The sequence below is a fragment of the Microcebus murinus genome, chromosome 23 (assembly GCF_040939455.1).
Source record: "Microcebus murinus isolate Inina chromosome 23, M.murinus_Inina_mat1.0, whole genome shotgun sequence".
NCBI classification, from domain to species: domain Eukaryota; kingdom Metazoa; phylum Chordata; class Mammalia; order Primates; family Cheirogaleidae; genus Microcebus; species Microcebus murinus.
Genome location: NC_134126.1, coordinates 32281942 through 32303018, shown reverse-complemented (window position 1 = coordinate 32303018; position 21077 = coordinate 32281942). Strand labels below are relative to the sequence as shown.

At 42.0% G+C, this 21077-nt stretch overlaps 1 protein-coding gene across 5 annotated transcripts in view; it reads right to left on the bottom strand.

The window, feature by feature from the left end:
• Window positions 1-2062: 2062 nt before the first annotated feature.
• The window catches only part of DDX59 (DEAD-box helicase 59), a 43398-nt gene continuing 24383 nt past the window's right edge, over window positions 2063-21077 (bottom strand). For 3 of the 5 annotated variants that reach the window (XM_075996982.1, XM_075996983.1, XM_012744430.3), the window contains exons 2-8: window positions 19656-20473; window positions 18305-18472; window positions 14502-14591; window positions 7649-7900; window positions 6774-6926; window positions 5770-5898; window positions 2063-2572 (exon numbers count right to left, since the gene is read on the bottom strand). In XM_075996982.1, the coding sequence (XP_075853097.1) occupies window positions 2309-2572; window positions 5770-5898; window positions 6774-6926; window positions 7649-7900; window positions 14502-14591; window positions 18305-18472; window positions 19656-20462 (1863 nt within the window). In that variant the 5' untranslated portion in view covers window positions 20463-20473 and the 3' untranslated portion in view covers window positions 2063-2308. The remainder of the gene's footprint in view (window positions 2573-5769; window positions 5899-6773; window positions 6927-7648; window positions 7901-14501; window positions 14592-18304; window positions 18473-19655; window positions 20474-21077) is intronic. The other 2 variants (XM_075996984.1, XM_012744434.3) reach the window with 2 other exon arrangements.

Below are 21077 nucleotides of genomic sequence, written 5' to 3'. Positions count from 1 at the left end.
GCCGAGGCGGGCGGATTGCTCGAGGTCAGGAGTTCGAAACCAGCCTGAGCAAGAGCGAGACTGTCTCTACTATAAATAGAAAGAAATTAATTGGCCAACTAATATATACAGAAAAATGAGCCGGGCATGGTGGCGCATGCCTGTAGTCCCAGCTACTTGGGAGGCTGAGGCAGGAGGCTTGCTTGAACCCAGGAGTTTGAGGTTGCTGTGAGCTAGGCTAACGCCACGGCACGCACTCTAGCCTAGGCAACAAAGCGAGACTCTGTCTCAAAAAAAAAAAAAAATTTGATTGGTATTGGGAATACTAATAACATTAAAAATATCTTATAAAGTGGCAAAGATTATTCAGAATAAAAATACACTTATTTCAGCAAAACATACACTTTCATTGGTTAAAAAAAAATACACTTATAATTAAGATGTTTGATACATAAAAGATGTTTGCTTCAATCTGGCAATAAACAATCAAACAGCTATTTCAGAAGAGTGAGACCTGTCTCTACTAATAATAGAAAGAAATTAGCGAGACAACTAAAAATATATAGAAAAAATTAGCCGGGCATGGTGGCGCATGCCTGTAGTCCCAGCTACTCGGGAGGCTGAGGCAGGAGGATGGCTTAAGACCAGGAGTCTGAGGTTGCTGTGAGCTAGGCTGACGCCACAGCACTCACTTTAGCCTGGGCAACAGAGTGAGACTCTGTCTCAAAAAAAAAAAAAGAGTTAGAGGCGCAGGAAGAACCAGTTAGAGGAGCTGGAAGACTGTGGAGTGAGAAGGAAATAGGGAGGAAGGGTGCTAATACTTGGCTTCTACCCTAGCAGGTGCTTCACATATGCAATTGCACTTAATTCTCACAAGGAGCCTGTGAGTTAGGGGCTCCTTCCCTCACCACTATCTCCTTCACCTGCTGCCGCCCAATGCGATAGAGAAACCTAAAGCGAGCGCTGGCAGAACACGTGGTTCTACGAAGGTCAAGAGACCACTCACTGCAAGACCAGTGTGAGCACGGTGCAGGGAACAGAAGCCAGACTGCCAGCAAATCAATCTAACTGGTGAGGTTACGTTATAACCTAGTATTATTTAGTTTTGCTTAAATATAGTCTCCTATACATTCAGGTTCCCAAAGCTATCTTATTTTTCTGGCCATACCACTTTTTTTTTTTTTTAACTGGACTCAAACTAACCAAAGTTTTTAAACTATATTAAAAAACCCCAAAACTGTGTTTTTCGGTAGTACTTGCCAGTAACGCTTCTAAGGCGCATAGCGTACAATAAGCACTGCGCTAATGCTTTTGAGTTCAGCCTCCCAATGCCCCTTTGCCACAGCAGGCTGGACCTCCACAGTTGCCGCCCCCTAGTTCCCCTGCAATCAAACATACTCACCACTCAACGATGTAAGGCACAGAGAGCGAGCCACAGTCCTGAGGGTTCATACGCTCTTTGTGGCATCTCTGACCCCCTTCTTTGCTCTGGGTGGAGAGCGCACTAAGAAACTCCTACACAGGAACTCCTGTTCCTTAGCTCAATCCCTCCCACACCCTCAGTGGAGGGTGCTGAGGCTACAAAGCTTGTTTAACTGTCAACATTTGTGTAACTAACATACTATCTAAATTCCCCCAACTCATTTGACGCTAACAGCGTTCAAAGAAATGAAAATATAGATGTAGTAGCAAAGCCAAACACTTATCCTTCCTTCCCGTGTTTAAAACGACTAGTTACATTAGCAAAGCAGCATTAGCATAACTCGACGTTCTTTTGGTAAGCAGCCGGTATTAAATGTGAAAAATAATTTGTTAACCAAGCTGAAGGGGAAACAACTGAGAATAAAAATAGACGTTTCACATTTATCTTCCAGAAGTAGTTCTAAAAATGTCTTCCAGTTTTTATCATTTACTGGTTTCCTAACATTCACGCATTCAGCAATAATTTGAGTGCCAGCGTGCGGTGCACTGTGGTGACAGGAAGCAAAGACTCACCATTCTGAGTCACACTCTGCCGTGGAGGCTTCTGGTTCTGACAGTAGCTCTCAGGACTATTTATTAAAAAAAAAAAAAAAAAAAAAGCTTTGTCCAGGGGAGAAAAAAGTTTATTTTATTTAACAATTCATTTTCTGATGTTGTATTTAATTTATGAGAATTAAGAAGGGAAATAAATACATTATTCCTGTATAAATGTTAATAAATTTTTTAAAAATCATACCTTAAAGACTTTTTCATGTACATTTCTATTTACTCAAACTATACAGTAATAATTTACAGAAATTTTGCCAACTATACACACACAAAAAATTGTCCAGAGTAGCACAACAAATCATTTTTGAGAATTACTTTTATCATGTTTTCTAATAATGTCCATAAGATTAGCTCCTGTCACCAGATCTTTCTGTGTCTGTTTATCTTTCTGTTGTTCTTTTCTCTTCTGGTCATGAAGATAAGGGGAATTTAATAACTGCGGGGGAAGAATGGATCCTGTGGGTTTTACTCTTTTTGCAATATCCCAGAAGAGTCTTTTTGAATTATTATTGATGAAAGTAATCGCCGTTCCATTTTGACCTAATCTCCCCACTCTTCCAACCTGAAATGAAATGCAAAGGACATCTTTAAAACGTTCATATAAAATCTTAATGTCTCCTGAAAGAAAATGAAGACTATTATTTAAAGCTTTACTAAAATTAACCTTCATTCAAATATCATTTTTTAAACTGTGCATCTCAACATCTTTGTGAAATCAATGTAGTCGGTTGCCACCAGCATATTTTTAATAAAATGACCCAAAAAGAAAATAAGTGATCACATATAATAAAAGTAAGTATTGCTGTGACACTTGTGTTTTGGTTATACCTGTATGTGTGTGTGAGGGGGTGTATAATGACAAAAATGTTTCCTATTGTGGGTGGGTTAAGGTCAAAAATTTTTGAAAGCCCCTGCATTAAGAGCAAGAAGACTATAATACTTTAGAATACTTAAGAAGCCTTTTTCTTTTCTTTGAAACAGGGTCTCAATCTGTCACCTGGGCTAGAGTGCGTGGCATCAGCCTAGCTCATAGCAACCTCAAATTCCTGGGCTCAAGTGATCCTCCTGCCTCAGCCTCCCAAGTAGCTGGGATTATAGGCATGCCAACACAGCCAGCTAATTTTTCTGTTTTTTGCAGAGACTAGATCTTGCTATGTTGCCATGTTGCCCAGGCTGGTCTCCAATTCTTGGCCTCAAGTGATTCTCCCCCCTCAGCCTCCCAAACCACTAGGATTACAGGTGTGAGCCACCATTACCCAGCCTATTTCTCATTTTGACAGAATTAAATGGATACAAATTTGTGATGGAGTACCCATAATAAGGCATAAAATCTACTTGTTTCCAAATATATAATGAAAATGTACTGAGAAGCTCTTCAGAAGATGAGGAAAATACATAATCATGGTCAATTACTGCTCCTTAAGTGAAATGTAAAACTTTAAAAAGTCTGTATACAGAAATATTTCAATGAACAGATTGTTCCTGCTAACATACAGGGCATTTATCACATTGTAGCAAAAGAAGTCTCTAAAAAAGTTGAAAGAGGTGGCCTCCAGGGAATGAGAACGTGGAGGAGTGAGTACTGTGAATGCTGTTTCCAGTATCAGCTTCTATTTTTACCTGATTTGTTTAATTATACTCCTGGATTGTTACAATAAAAATAGAAATACAAAAAGTAGCTTCAAGGCCGGGCGCGGCTCACGCTTGTAATCCTAGCTCTTGGGAGGCCGAGGCGGGCGGATTGCTCAAGGTCAGGAGTTCAAAACCAGCCTGAGCAAGATCGAGACCCCGTCTCTACTATAAATAGAAAGAAATTAATTGGCCAACTGATATATATATAAAAAATTAGCCGGGCATGGTGGCGCATGCCTGTAGTCCCAGCTACTCGGGAGGCTGAGGCAGGAGGATCGCTTGAGCCCAGGAGTTTGAGGTTGCTGTGAGCTAGGCTGACGCCACGGCACTCACTCTAGCCTGGACAACAAAGTGAGACTCTGTCTCAAAAAAAAAAAAAAAAAAAAAAAAAGTAGCTTCAACCCACAGAATGGGAGAAAATATTTGCAAATCAAGGATCTAATAAGAGTCTTCCATAGTATACAAAGAACTTTTACAACTCAATAATAAAGGTGCCTCAATTAAAAAATGGGCAAAGGCTTCTCCAAAGAAGATATAAAAATGACCAATAAGTACATGAAATGATATTCAGCATCATTAGAGAAATGCAAACAAAATACAAGGAGGTATAATTTCACGTCCTCTAGCGTAGCTATAGTCAAAAAGACAGATAAATGTCAATGAGTAGAGAACCTGGAACACTCATAAAACAGTGAAGCTATTTTGGAAAACGGTCTGGCAGTTCCTCAAAATGTCAAACACAGAGTTACCATATGACCCAGCAATTCCACTCTTAGGGACATGCCCAACAGAGATGAAAACATCCGCACAAAAACCTGTACACGGATGTTCATGGCACCATTATTCACAGTAGCCAAAAAGTAGAAACAACCAAAATGTCTAACAATTAGTGGATAAACAAAGGTGGTATATCCACACAATGAAATATTATTTGGCCATTAAAAAAAGACATACTGGTACATACTAAACTGTAGGTGAACCTTAAAAACATTACGGTAAGTGAAACAACCAACTCCTGTGGAATATTCAATTCCCTACTGTGCAGGTAAATGAGATAGTACCAAAAATAAAAAAAAAAAGAAATAGCCGGGCGCGGTGGCTCACGCCTGTAATCCTAGCTCTCTGGGAGGCCGAGGCGGGCGGATTGCTCAAGGTCAGGAGTTCAAAACCAGCCTGAGCAAGAGCGAGACCCCGTCTCTACTATAAATAGAAAGAAATTAATTGGCCAACTGATATATATATAAAAAATTAGCCGGGCATGGTGGCACATGCCTGTAGTCCCAGCTACTCGGGAGGCTGAGGCAGAAGGATCGCTCGAGCCCAGGAGTTTGAGGTTGCTGTGAGCTAGGCTGACGCCACGGCACTCACTCTAGCCTGGACAACAAAGTGAGACTCTGTCTCAGAAAAAAAAAAAAAAAAAAAAAAGAAATAGAAGCAATGCCATTAATATATTCTTGAGCCTAAGTAAAAAATAAAAGCAACAGTGCAGTAAAAGCACTGAAAGCTTTTCAGTGGGTGATTCAGATAAAGTGGCATTCAGAGATGACCCTAGGAACACTGGGGAAAGGCTCTGCTTGAAGAGTTTGTGAGTGGCTCCCCAGAAGGAAGACAGCTAGCAGTCAGCGAGATAGCACCGTGCTAAGAGCAGGCTCTATTTCTGCTAGAAAGAGAAGCTACTGTTACCTTCCGCAGCAAAGGAAAGAAAGAAAACTTTAAAAAGTGAAAGACGAGAACAGATAAGGATATCACGAAGAGATGAAGACAAGATTCCTAAAAAAGCAAATACTTTAAAGGACCAATTTTATTTTGGCCATATGTATCAACTTAATCTTTTTAAACAAGGATTTTTCTGATTATAAAAACTCATTGATTATATGCTCACTGAATAAAAAACATAAAGAAAACAAATAAAACAAAAATTTTACTACCTCTCTGTTTTTAAACTACCATTTTAGGTTACTTCCAGTTTTTTATTTAATGCACTTTAGGCATACATACAGCTTTTAAAAGCAAGCATTTAGTTTATATACATATTTTAAAAGCAAAAACAAACAGTTTTATGTCCTGCTGTTTTTAAATTAAACATCACATTGACAACGCCATGGTGGCAACACCAGACCTCTGTACCTGGTGGACGTACTCGTCCATACTTGAAGGCATGTCGAAATTGACGACCAGCTTGACACTGATGAGGTCCAGGCCTCTGCCCAGCACTCCCGTGCTCACGACAACCTCGTAGTCTCCATCAAGTAATCCCTTTCCAGTAAAGCAACAAAATTTATTATTCAGAATTCATTTTATGTAATCTCATAGCTTTTCTTTCTTCAATGCCTACTTTAATATTTTTGTCGCAACATCTTTTTAAGAGACAGGTTCTCAGTACAGGCATGCACCACCACAGCCCGCTCTGTCTCAGCTGTGGTGCCTTTTCTTTTCTTGTTTTTAGAGACAGAGTCTCGCTCTGTCACCCAGGCTAGAGTGCCGCGGCGTCAGCCTAGCTCACAGCAACCTCCAACTCCTGGGCTCAAGTGATCCTCCTGCCTCAGCCTCCCGAGTAGCTGGGACTACAGGTGTGTGCCACCACAACAGGCTAATTTTTTCTGTTTTTAGTAGAGATGAAGTCTCACTCCTGCTGAGGCTGGTCTCGAACTCCTGACCTCAAGTGATCCTCCTGCCTCGGCCTCCCAGAGTGCTAGGTGGTGTGAGCCACCACACCCGGCAATATCTTTTAAATAAGTAAACATCTTAGGATACCTGAAAAAGGTATGCAGCTTAAATTATCCCCAACCACCATGGAATTTATTCTATTAATTTACTCAGGCAAATCTTTTCCAAAGGTGAAGTACCGCTCTGCCCCAGTCCAAACTGACCTGATTTAAGGAACTGTGAATTCTGATTAGTAATCTATTAATATTTAGCATATAATCCCTAGAGAACAGGCTATTGCTCCCCCAACACAAAATCCTGAGCAAGAGGAACAATGAACTTGATGGTCACTGCTTACTTGAAATTCTCACCGTCATTATGAAAGGGTGTGCTTTAAATTAAAACCAGCTGTAACATGGTATCTTGAGGAGGAGGCAAAACAGATTTATAGGAAAGAGAAGAATACAGAACGTTGAGTGTCAAACCTTCAATATGCTTTTCCTTTCTACTTGGGACTTCTCCGAGTGTATAGAGGTGCTTTTTAGACCTGTGATTTTCTGAACGGCATCACTCAACAGATCCGCTCCTAGTCTGCAGTCCACAAACACTAGCACCGGAGGCTTAAAGAGTTTCTTATCCTGAAAAATCAAAAACATATTTAAAATTATTCATATTAAATAATTAACAATGGAAAGTTTTCTGAAAATATTAGTACAAGCTAATTAATAGGTTTATAAATATTGGTAGTGATGGAAAAAGGCATATTCTGTTAAAATGGGTATTGTCTTTAAAATAGGTACAAACAGAAGCCAGTCTACTGCCCTTCACATTTCTCCATCACTTCATGAGTACTGCAGTATTACAAGAGTAATTAAAAAATGTTAAGTATAATTAATATAGTTCTACATACTTCTCAGTAGTCAATACCAACCATATTTAACTTAACACTGTGTTTATAAGTAATTATGCTTATACACATCACCCACTTAAAATTTCTGTTTAAACAAGTAACACTTAAAAAAAAATCTTAAGGACAGAATAGCCAAAAAATACCTTGCACCTCCTTTATATATAAAACTACTAAAAAAATTTTTAAAGAAAAAATAATATTTAGAAATAATCTTATTTAAATATCCTTCTATAATAAGAAAAAGAAAACCCAACCCTGCATCTATCCAGCATGTTTTCACAAATAACAATTTATTTGATCCTCAAAAGAATTTTGAGGCATGTAAAGCAATTTATTATTAAATACCTACACCAAATTCCACAAAAGCTGCATCCAAAAATCATTCTTTTAAGAGCTTTGAAAAAACGCAAACCCAATCTATGAAACATGGCTGACTGCTTTAACACTCACATTTAAGATTTCAAATAATTTTTTCTTCTTGGCTGGGTCTTCTACCCACAGAATTATCTGACGCACGTTGGCACAAGGTAGGTTCTTTTCTCCGGTGATGATTCTCACGGGATTGTGCAGAAGCTGGCTTGCTAGCTGTTCTATGCTAGTTGGAATTGTGGCTGAAACCAAAATGGTCTGACAATCATTTGCGACGTTTTCCAAAATGTCAAGCACTTGCTGTTGAAAGCCCATCTTTAACATGGTATCAGCCTAAAATAAAATCATTTTAAAGTTAGTCCAGCTTGACATTAAAGCCCAGAACCACCCAAGAAAAGACTGATATAATTAGAAATATAAAAAACTAAAAACTCTTAAACAGAAAAATACACTGCAATATCAAAAGACAAAGGATAAACTGTGGAAAATATATATTTACATAAAATGATAAACTGTATTTAGAATGATATACAAAGATTGTTATTATGGCAGTATTAGTAGTAGCAAACCACCATACACACCCTAAATATTCATCAATAGGGGACTCGGTAAATAATGGTAGATTCACATAATACAACATTATGCTGTCACGAAAAATGATCAGAAAGCCCTTTACTAAATAACAAATGATTGCTAGGAGAAAAAAAGCAAAGTACAGTACACATGTATAATAGGATATGATTTATGTTACAAAATATATGTGCATATACTCAAGAAACTTAATTATTAACACTGGGGAGAAGGCTGGAGAACTGTTGGAGGGGCAATTTCGCTTTTCATTTTTTAGCTTTTTGCCAAGTTTGATTTTATTTACCATGAACATACTATATTTAATAATAAAATATTAAATAAAAAATGTAATGTTGGGGGCTGCTATGGTCTGAATGTTGGTATCTCCCTCGCATTTGTACGTTGAGACCTAACCTGAAATGTGATGGAACCAGAGGGAGAGCCTTGGGAGGCGACCGACGATGAGAGGCCCGCCTTTGTGCATGGCATCAGTGCCCTGATAGAAGAGCTTCCAGGGAGCTGCCCTCCCCTTCTACTGGGCAAAGACACAAGAGGACGCCTCCTTTGAAGCAGACAGCAGGCCCTCGCCACACACTGAATCTGCCGGCTCCCTGATCAGCCTCCAGAACCGTTAGAAATAAATTTCGATTGTTTATAAATTACCCAGTGTATGGTATTCCGTTATAGCAGCAGGAATGAACTAAGACATGGGCTTTCACTTCTGTATTGCTGGATTTTTACAACAATGAATGCATTACTAAACAAATAGAAAAAAGTTTTAAGTGTTACTTAAAAAAAATAAAAGATTAAGGCTGTCTTGATTTCCAAATAGTAATACACTCCAGGTGTCCATAATTAGGGAAGACCAAGCTATTTAATTATTTTAAACTATTAAGGCATTGTATTTTTAAGTGCCCACTAATGTAGGCATTTAAAATTTGAACATTCATTTTAATGACATTTAAAAAATCTGAAATAGTCCTATATTGGATTTGATCCTGGCTCCACCTATGACTTTAAGTTTAGAGTTAATTAGCTTTAAGCCTTAGTTTTCCAATGAGAATGATAACAGTATCTACCACAAGGACTGTTATGAAATCAATGAAATAAAGTATACATAAGGCACCTAGGACAATGCCTGCAGCCCAAGTCTCAGCTGATGTTTCCATTAATTATGAGACAGAGCGTGTCCTGAAAACGCGCCCAATGTTCCTCAACAATGTCACCAAGCCCCACGCAGCCCAGTGGATGGCCTTGCTTCTCCTGGCTCAGAGAAAACACAGGCTTTTAAAGCAAGAAATCCCTTCAGTTTCTGTTCTCACACAAGCTTTCCCAAAGAGTAGTCCAGACGTGCTGTCTCCATTCCAGCATTTTCTGCCTCCCACTCACTGTTCAATCACTAACTAGCCCTCACCTCTGCACCTCACTGGAATTAATCTGTTCAGGTAGAAATCACCCCAAGTGTCAAATTCAAAGACAGTCTTCATCTATCTTTTTAGTGTTGCCTAAGGTTTCTTCATTACTCATGACTTCCTTAATCTCTGACAACCTGACTCCCATCTCTACTACCAAAATGTCACTCTCAAGGGTCCCCACGGCTAAACACCTCCCACTCCCCACACCTTTGCTGGGTGGCTAACTGTGGTTCACAGCTCACGTTCCCCAAGTGCTCACTATGTACCTGACACCTTTTTCCAAGTGTTGTCCATGTCCTTGTGATAACCCTGTGAGGCTGGCACTATTATGCTCCAGTTGTACACATGAGGAAACTGAGGCACATTAAATAGTGATTAAGTGTTACAGCCAGGGCAGGGACCTTGGCAACCTGGCTCTAGAACCTGCGTTGTAAACAAAGCTGAAACGCTGTGTACGAGGTGGTCAGGACACATGAAGAGACCCTATTTTCAAAGAATTTACGGTCTAACAGGGAAACAGGTCAACCAAAACTTAAAATATTCATACATTTGCATATTGTACATTTAAATTTAAATTACAGCACATGACATAACTGACCACCACCTCCTTTGAGCACTTCGTGTCTCCTCTCATGATTCCTCTGCTCTCTTGCTGGCTACTCTTCCTCAGACTCCCTTCCCTTCTCTCCAGCTCTGTATGCTGGACAATCTCGACATGCTGGACAATCTCTGTATGACGGATAATCTCCATATACTAGACAATCTCTGGATGCTGGACAGCCCCATCGGCTGTTTCTCAGGCCCTCTCTCCACCCTGTCTACACTCTCCCCCCAGAGAAGATCGACAAGCTCCATGGCTCTGAAGACCACGTATGCACCAGAGACTCCCAGAATCTCGTCTCCGGCACATGTGCTTCCCTGAACTCAGCGGTAGAGACCAACTCCCGACTTAACACTCCAGTTGGCTCTAACAGGCCCCTCAAAGTCAACATGTTCCAAACAGACGTTTGTGTTTCCTCCCTGCCAGACCCACTCCTATCCCAGTCCACAGCCCAGGAAACGGCGCCATCAGAAACCCCCATTTCATCTCTTCCCTGCCTCATCCCACATCTAATCGGTTAACAATCCCGTCAACACCACCGACACATCCCAAAGCCGGTCACTCTTCTGGGCTCACGCTGGTGGGACAGCTCCCATTCCTGTCACCTCCGTCCCATAACCCCTGCTCCTCACACATCCAGATTCTTCTACAATATAAACCTGATCTTAAACCTCTGCTTAACCCTCTGCTGGTTCCCACCACACCTGGAATAAAATCCAACTCTGACCATGAGTTAAAAGTCCTACCGATTCTCATCCTCATCCACTTCTCTGACTTCCTCTCCTACCACTCTGCAGGACCCTGTCACCCCGGCCTTCCTTCTGTTCCCAAGCGCCCCAGGCTCACTCTCACGCGCACCGGCCTGTCTCAAATGTCTTTCCTCCAAATGGATCTTCACGTGGCTGGCTCCTCATTCGGATCTCGGCATAAAGGTCACCTTCCCAGGGAGCCCTCCCCTGACTCTCAATCTGTAGCCCCTGACTGTAGCCCCTGGTCGCCACCGCCACGTCACCCTGCGCAGTACATCTGTCCCAGCTCCACAGACAGCTCATCCGTCTCCCTTTCCACCATGTCCAGGTGTCTAGCACATAAAAAGCCCTGAATATGTGTTTTATAAAACATGAACATGTGTTAATTCCGGGCACAGAACAAGCACCTACTTTATGTCAGACAACTTACCAGCGTGTACCAACCCTCTCCGAAGATCAGATCACCTGGAATGAGTGTTTTAAAGATTCCAGGGTCCCATCTCAGACGTACTGAATGAGAAACTGCAAGTGAGAGGTCGGGCCTTGTGCTGCACTCCCCGAGCACGCGGGGTGACCCTACCGTCCGGGACGCCTGGGCACACTGTGCTTGCTGACGGGACACTGCAGGAAACTCCACGAGAGGGAAGTAGCGGCCTGTGCACAGTTCACGGAGCAGGGGAGAGGAGGCCTGAGACCCGTCTTGGGGATGAGGGATTTCAGAGTCAGGGACACACAAAGAAGGGAGAGCAGGCAGACGGGGCGGGAGAGGACTCTAAGCCAAAGGACAGGCGTGACAGGAGACACAGCGGGTGACACAGCAGAGTTTTCCTATCCCAAAGAACTCACTTAGTCCTCATCCCCCTCTTGAAACGGCAGCTTCTCTCTTCTTCAGGGATGTTGTTCATTCTCAGTTCCTCTCTGGCTTCTCAGACTACTCCTTCGTTCACTGACTCATCTTCGAACTCCCCAAACCAGACCTCAGCCCCAGTCCTCGTCTCTCTCTCTCTGCCCATTTCTCTCTAACCCTCCTCCCCAAGAGAAACCATGACGTCTCATGGATTCCCACGCACACTTCTTGTATCTACAGAACACTGCCCCTCAGTCCATCATTCACGTGAAATTCGACACATCTAAAGCCAAACTCAGTTACCACTGAGACCCAGCATTTACCCACTGGCCCTTTTCTAAAATTAAAGGCACAACTATAACTTATGGAGCCATCTCTACCACTGCCTTCTCCTTCCTCTCTCACATTCAGCCATCAGGAGACTCGAGAACGTCCCTCCAGTGACGCTTGGATGTAACCCCTGCCTCCTACTGCCGCCACCCTGTCTCTGACCTCCACCTCTGTCCAGACTGCTGGCTGCCGTGTTCCAGACTCTTCCTTCTTTAATTTCTCTTGTACTGAGCAGCAGAACGACCTTCCTAAACCACCACCTTCAACACGTTACGCCCCAGCCCAGTAATTTAGAAAGCCTCTTGTCTCCCACATCAAATCCAAATTCCTCTGCCTCCCTTTCAAAGGCCCTCTGTAATCTGGCCCCACCCAAACTACCCAGCTTTCCTTCCTCTTATTTCTCAGAAGAATTCTTTAAGCTGATGGTCTCCTCCCTGTCTCCTCTGCACGTGCACTTGGACTTCTGACTCTGCTTATGGCAGTCTCTTCCCTCGGAATATTTGATACATCCTCTCGTTTTCTAAATCCGTTTCCATCTTTTGAGCTGTTTCCTTTGAGAAACCATTTTTTACAGTGTGAACACATTCACTCTCTCATTTTCCTTCTGACTTACTTTGTCAATAAGCATATCATACATAGTCCAACTGTTTTACTAACAGCTTGTATCAGCGATTGGGAAATCACAGCTCCGGGGACAAATTCAGATCTTTATCTGTTTTTATCAATACAGTTTTATGGGAACCCAGTCAGACCCATTTGCTTTCATACCGTCTGCATTTGTATTGAGTGGTTACAACAGAGACCACATGGCCCCAGAGCTGAAGATATTTACTACCTGGTTCTTTACAGAAAGTATTTGCCAACCCATGGCCTATACCATACATTTTAGTACTTTAGTGTCTCAATATACATGATCATGTTCTTGTTCTTTATTTCACGTTTGTGTCTTTTCTCTCCAGTAAGATTTCAGCACCTGGTGGGCTTGGATGGCAGTCAAGTCTTGCCTGTGATGCCCTCCAGACTCATCCAGAGCTGGCCAATCCATACCCAAAGAGCACTTCTGTACCGACTCTGGTTTCAGTACATCACCGATCATGTTATTTACCAGCTCACTTCCCCTCTAGACCACATGGAAACCATATTCCTCAAATGCCGAGGGGCGGGGCAGAGGCTGCACATACCAGGAACCCGACGCCTGTCTGCTGGGTGAATCCCCCTCCTGCACCGTAACAGCGAGCACAGCACTGAGGGGCCGTGTGAAACCTTGTTAACTGGGAGAAAATGAAAGTGCCATAAAGAGAAGCGAGGATGAAGGGGACCTAACTTTAAATTCCATACAAGAATTATTTCTCGGGCTCCTAAGATGGGGAGAACTACGGAACGTGGGCTTATCAACAAAAGGAAGCCCAGGCATGTGTTCAGGGTGGCAGTGAGTCTAATGACAATCAGATGCAACAAATCGGCTCCACAAAACAGCTGTGCCGGGAAAATGCTGACTCAGCAGTGCTTTTTATAGGCCTGAGTAATATTACTTTACATGTCTGTAGGACTTTTCAGTCCCTGTGACGTGTTCACAGCCATTCTTCACCCTGACCACAGCTCTGGAAGATGAAATGACTTGCCTACAATCTCGTGGGAGGGGGAGTAAACGTCCAGGCCTGGTCTCCAGGGTACCAGCTTCGTGTTCTTTCTACACCCTCCAGCATCCCACTGCGGGGTGTTTACTGGGGCCCACAAAGGGGGGCCAAGACGCTGGGTAACACCAGGCCCCTGCTCAGTCCCTGGTGCGTCATGTGGGAACACACGTGTGCCCCACACGCAGGAACCATACACGCCCAGTGTGGACGGACACACGGTTCTGTGTTCACATGCAGGTTTGCACGGTGGAATACCACCGAGTAATCTCACTTTTGCTTCATCGTGCTAAGCAGGCCTAAAGTATAAAAACACCTACATGGCATGTGTAACATAGAAAATGAGAACTATTAATACAGATGCCAATGTTCACACAGAAAACAAAAAGAAATGAAAAAAGGCCATCCAACTAAGCATTATCAGTTACTTCCAAAATTCCTATTAATAATTATTTGCCACTGGTTCCTTATTTTTGTAGACAAATGACAGCAAGCACCAAATGTTTCAGAAAGTTATCATTCTGAAAACAGAGTAGCTGCTGAAGTTGTGTTTTCTGTCCATTAGGAAAAGACAGCTCTGGTTTAACTCTGGCATACTATCGCTTACCCCGGCTGCAGTGCTACACAGCAATCAGCTGGAGAACCACTACTGCAACTGTTTAAAGCCCCTGAATTCTTTTTCCTTTGAGAGAAAAAAACGCTCCGGATATACAATGAAATTATAAAACTAAGCGTTTTGTAAATGATATAAAATTACGTGACTAATATTTTTAAACACCGCAACTTACTTCATCTACTACGACAATCTTTATACCACAGAGTTCCACACAGCTCTGCTTCATTATATCCAGAAGCCGCCCAGGGGTTGCTATGATAACCTGAATAGAAGAGAAAAAGCAAATTAAAAAAATTAGGTAACATTTATTTGCTAATTCATTCTATATTTACTGAGTGGCTAATGTATGCCCATCTGCTGAGCACTTAGAATTCAATGATGAATAAGCCTGACATAGACTCTGCTCTCAGGAAACTCATAATACAAAGGAAGAAACAGATAAAACAAGTACGTGCTCATGAGATAAATACAGAATGCCATAAAGGGAGGGATCTACCCAGGCCCACCTAACACAAAAGGCCAATCCTAAAAGATTAGTGGGAGAGAGCAAGGTGAGGAGAGGTCTAGGCAGAGGGAAAAGCATCTGTGAAACTCCTGAGGCTGGAGGCTGGCGAGGCTTCCAGGTGGTGAGGGAGGGAAATGGTGCAGCCTGAGGCTTGAGACCAGGCAGGGCCCAGGAAGGGCCTCCCAGGCAGCTTGACTATCTGAAGAGTCAAAAACAAGTGCAAATTGTACATCTCTGGGCCTTTTTTTTTTTTTTAGAGACAGGGTCTTACTGTGTTGCCCAGGCTGGAATGCACTACCATAGCTTACTACAGCCTTGAACTCCTGGCCTCAAGCAATCCTCCTACCGTGGCCTCCCAAAGTGCTGGGATTATAGGCATGAGCTACCATGCCAGGCCTATTTCATTTTTAAATTAAGAGGTTGGGCAAAATGATTTCCAAGGTTGCTGAAGGTTCTTAACAGTTTCATAATATACTAGCTGAAGTAGTGGCTCAAAGTCAGGGCTCTTTAGTCAAACAAACTTTGGTAGGAATCCTAGTTATAGCATTTAACAATAGTGTGCATCTCCATTCTCTTATCCATAAAATGGAAATGATAATAATAATTATAAGGATTAAATGAGACAGTGCCTAGCATAAAGTATAGAAGAATTACAAATGATCTGATAAATTCATTGTATAGTACTGTTCAAATACACACCAACAGTATGGTAAAATCATCGACGATAAAATCTGAGCCTTATAAGGATCTGAATCTATAGAATTTCAGGTTTTTGGTTAGGTACTTAAGAAATACCACACACATTTAAATCAATTTTAATGATTTTGAACTGATTTCAAAATATTCTATCCCCTTTTTTTCCCCTTGCTGCTAGTCTGGAAGTTGTAACCTCTTTTTTTCATTCTTTTAGTGCTTTCTCTTGAATTTTAACAACATACATAATAAAGTCTAAAGTTATTTAACATTTTTACCTTTTTCTTGAATAATCAAGGAAAAATGCTTTACCAACAATCACATCTCCTATGCTTATATGCTACTATTGGCGGCCAGTATTTTACTTCTATTTTTTTTTTAAACCCATTATGCCCACAGATTGTTCGTTATTAATACTGTTTCATTCAGTAAACGTTTGTTGAGATTTACCCACATGCATACTATTTTCTTTGCTCACCACTGTTTCTTCCATCCCACACTTTCCTTTCTGGAATCATCTTCTTCACCTGTAGAATATCTTAGTGTCAAAGTTCCTTTAGATGGTGTGTTGGCAGTAACTCTCAGTTTTGTTTATTTGAAAAGCTATTTTGCCCTTGCTCTTGAAAGATAGATAGCTTTGCTAAACAGACAGAGGTTTTAGTTGTTTCTTTCTCAGAGGGCGCCCCGAGGGAGTGTAGGCTGGCACGAGGTGGGGGTGGCTGCAGGTGAGGACAGGCTTCCCCTCAGGGTGGAAAGGGGAGGGCATCCAGTGAGGAAGGCTTCACTGTGGGAGGAGACGGTGCTGATGGTGGGAGACTGGTGACATGGAGGAGGACTGGTCAAATAAATACATAAAGGAAGATGAGTAGCAGGTTTCTCCCTGTCAGAGTTACATATATGGAAACAAGAAACCTGAAATGAATCCTGTTGTGTTGAACTAGAATTGGAAGTATCAAGGCCAGGCACTCACGCCTGCAATCCTAGCACGCTGGGAGGCCAAGGCGGGAGGACTGCTCAAGGTCAAGAGTTCGAAACCAGCCTGAGCAAGAGGGAGACCCTGTCTCTACTAAAAATAGAAAGAAATTAATTGGCCAACTAAAAATATATAGAAAAAATTAGCAGGGCATGGTGGTGCATGCCTGTAGTCCCAGCTACTCGGGAGGCTGAGGCAGGAGGATCATTTGAGCCGAGGAGTTTGAGGTTGCTGTGAGCTAGGCTGATGCCAAGGCACTCAAGCCCAGGCAACAGAGAGACTGTCTCAAAAAAAAAAAAAAAGATTCTGAACTAGATTTCCTTATGCTATAAAAAAGAAATGATGGGATAATTATAAAAAATATGAATGGAGTCTGAGAGGTAGGCAATATCAATGTTAATTTCTGATATATTCCAGTGTGTCAATGTTAACTTTCTGATTCTATAATTGTATTGTGGTTATGTGGGATAACGTCCTTGTTTGTAGGAACATACTCCATAGTACACGAGGGTGACAGGGCATCAAGTCAGCAACTTACATCCAAAAGGCTTGGGAGGAAAAAAAAAAAGTTCTTTATATAGTACTTGCCACGTTCCTTTAAGTGTGAGATCCCTATAAGAAAGGCTGACATTCACCCACGGAAAGTCTTGAATACCGCAGTAGCTTCATCCCAGCTGGTAAATAACTGCTTTCTCCTCCCCCAAGTGCCCTTCTCCAACTCCCTGCTCCCCCTGCTGCCCTGGGACTCCAGGACCTCCCTACCACTCCAGGAACTAAGCAGTTAATGCCCAGCACACCAAGGGGCCCCCGGGACCTGGCTCCCACACCAAGACTGCCATCTGCTTTGACCGGTCAGCATGTGTGCCAAACCTTTCCTTAAACATTTTGACTTTAAAGGCAGATATCTTCAACCACCCATTAAAACTCAAGAATACTGGGGCTCATGGAAGTGAAATAACTTATCTATGGCCATACAGCTTTCAGGTTCCAAAGCTAGAACTGGACCACATTGCTTTTACATACTTTTTTTGTTTGAGACATAGTCTCACTACATTCCCCAGGCTAGAGTGAGTGCTGTGGCGTCAGCCTAGCTCACAGCAACCTCCAACTCCTGGGCTCAAGCGATCCTCCTGCCTCAGCCTCCCGAGTAGCTGGGACTACAGGCATGCACCACCATGCCCAGCTAATTTTTTCTATATATTTTTAGTTGGCCAATTAATTTCTTTCTATTTTTAGTAAAGATGGGGTCTTACTCTTGCTCAGGGTGATTCTGAACTCTTGACCTTGAGTGATCCTCCCACTTCAGCCTCCCAGAGAGCTAGGATTACAGGCATGAGCCACTATACCTGGCCTATATACTTTTATATATCAGAAAGTACAGACTACACATAATAGCATAGCCAAGGAAAGAGCAGAGTCAGCTAAATTATGGTTTCAATTTTGGCAACCATTATTTATTGTCTATGGATCCTTAGATGAATCCTATCTTTCTGAGATTCAACTCCTCAACCACAAAAGATGGGATATACCAACCCACCTCCAGGAGTAAATGTGATGGTTAAATGGGATAACGTTCATGAGAATATCCAAGAGCATTTGGTATATAACAGGCACTCAATAAACTGTGTTCCTTTCCCTTCCTATATAAAATAAACTCTTTTAAAAACGTAAGCCTTACTTCGTAAGAATTGAAAGGCTACCTAAAATTACACATCTACGTTCCTCAAGGAAAAAAAAGACAAACCACTAGTTCTTACATTCCTTGCAAAACTTTTCCCAGGCATTGCATCAAATTGGTGCTTACCTTAACGTGTTGTTGCAAACGGTACAGCTGTGGGGGCAGGGGTAAGCCCCCCACGAGAAGCACAGTTTTCATGCGTGGTAAGCCACTCATCAGTTCTTTAGCTTGTTTCTCTATCTGAATGGCTAACTCTCTTGTTGGTGTCAGAATGAGCGCAGATGGAGTTTTGCTCTGCAATGACATGAACAACAAGTCTAAAAACACCAGCAATTAATTCCTGCTGAGATGAACTAAATCTTCACGGTTATTCCAGGAACACGGCCCTGTTAAACTGTTCCCATCAGCCCAACTGGATATGAGCCCTCCTGTCTTCTGTTTGCTACAGATTTTTTTTCCTCTGAAAACTATCATAAATTAAACCCATTTCTTATGTATCACAGACACACAATGAAAGATTAAAATTGGGCCACAGTAACCAAGGTGGGAAAATCGAAGGTTTGCTCTTAATTGGACCCTGCAATCTCTAGCCATCCTCCCCTGAAGAGAAACATGATATTCCCTGTGAAAATCTCATGAAAGCCTGGCATTTTACCCTGGACTTTTCCTTCTCAGTTCTCTTGCAGATGCACTCTTTCTTTGTCCAAAGAACATATAGATAAATCCATATCCTATTTCCTGTCTTATAGCTCTATTTTGGTCCTCCCGCAGTGTGTTTGACCTACATTTTGAACATCTAGTGCTTTCTTTTATTTTTTTCCCCTCATATTATCTTCTACTACTCTCTAGTTTTCCAAATTTATCTCCTTTATCTTTTCTCTCTTTGCTCACATTGTTTATTTGTTTCCTTCCTTGTCATACTTCATATCTCACAAGCTCACCAGCACTACCTGGCAAACAGTAATTACTCAACATGTTTGTTAAACCAATTAGGCATGAAAGTGCTTTATACACTGTAACAAGTAAAGTAGTGCTGTATTTTAAGACGAACTATGGCTCACATTTAAGGGTATTTTTTGAAACCCTACTACACTGTGTTCCAACTCTGGTATAAATCAATTTCTTCAAAACCCAAAACCCAAGGAGGCTCAACTGATACATAAATTGCAGCACATCGGCCGGCAGGATCTATTCCCCCAAAAGTTTATTCTTTTCATAGAAAATCTGCTAAAATATTTTGTTAAGGAGGCAATTTTTTTTAGACCCTCAATAAAGAGACCTTTGGCTCAATGTAACAAAAGTTCCCTAAAATTATGTTTTTCATACAATCAGAAGCAAAATCACTAGGAGCACTAGTGACTAAAGTTCCAAATATTTAGTGTAATACCAGCTTGCAATTTTAATATAGTTAAGGACGGAACTTGGTAAATACCTCATTTGTTTCTGAGAATGATGTATGTGAACTCTTGTCACTTACTTCAAATAATGCTCGGATGATAACAGGAAGAAGAAAAGCGGCTGTTTTTCCGGAGCCAGTATCTGCACTGGCCAGAATATCTCTTCCCAGAAGTCCCACAGGGATCATCTGCATTTGGATGGGGGTTGGCACTTCATAGCCTGATTTCTTCAGGTTGTCATTTAAGGCCTCAGGGAAACCACAGTGTTCAAAGTCAACGATGGGCCTCGTGACTTCTTGCCCTTGAACTACGATTCCCAGCTGCCGTTTAAGATTTTCAATCTGGTCCTCCTGAAGGTTCACAATAAAGGGGTGCTCTTTGTAGACATAGCACGAATTCAGTGGAGACTCTGGCTCCAAATCAGCTTTCTGTGGATTGCTGAGTTTTAATTTCTCTTCCTTTTCCTGAACTTGTAGAAGATGTTTTGCTTTGCACTCCAAGCTACACACATCTTCATCCGTCTTATCACAGATATACTCTCCATATCGACCGCAGACAACACAGACAGGTTCCCCTGGTTCTGCCCAGCGCTGTGTTTTGGAAAACGACTTAACAGGCTCTTCAGAAGGATGGCTGTCCTTTGTGCCCTGCTCAGCTCCCACCGAGCTAACCTCGGCCAACTGGCCAGCTGGACTGGGGAAGGGACAAGACTCACTGCTGTGCCTGTCTGGTGCTGTGGCTTCTTCTGTAACTAAAGCTTCATATGGAACATCTCTGCCTTTGTCTGACTCAAGGTCTTCTGCTTCTGGTTTAATTTTCTTAGCCACACAATTTTTGCCATCTTCATTAGCATTCCTCTTGATTTTCAGAGATCGTGGAACAAACATCCTTCAATATTCTGTTGAGGAAATTATAGAATGAGATTTATTTTACCCTTAATAAGGTTTACATATAAAGTACCATATGATTATCTTAGAGTCAGCCTAGTGTCCCAGGGCTTTGCCTCAAAGGAACAGTGAAGACATCATGACACTACTGATACCAAGCTTTGCTTCCATTCGCCAATTTCCTCTGGTGAAAAGATAGAGTCCTTTTCCTTCTACTTATGGAGTAGTGAAACAGTGCACAATGCTCAACGCAGCTCTGCGCACTTCTGGGGCTGATTACTTGCACTTTGAAGTATCAGATGGTATAGAAATTCTGGGGCAAATCCTCCTGTTTCATTTTCATAAATACAGAAAACAAGAGGGATACTTCACAGTAAGAATTTTAAAAATCAGGCCAGGTACAGTGGCTCATGCCTATAAACCCAGCACTTTGGGAGGGAGGCCTAAACAGGAGGATCACTTGAGGCCAGGAGTTCCAGACCAGCTCGGCAACATAGTGACCCTCATTTCCACAACAATTTCTTAAAAAATTAGCCAGGCATGGCGGTGTGTGCCAGTAGTCCTAGCTACTGGGCAGGCAGAGCAAGGATTGCTTGATTGCTTGAGTTGGAGGTT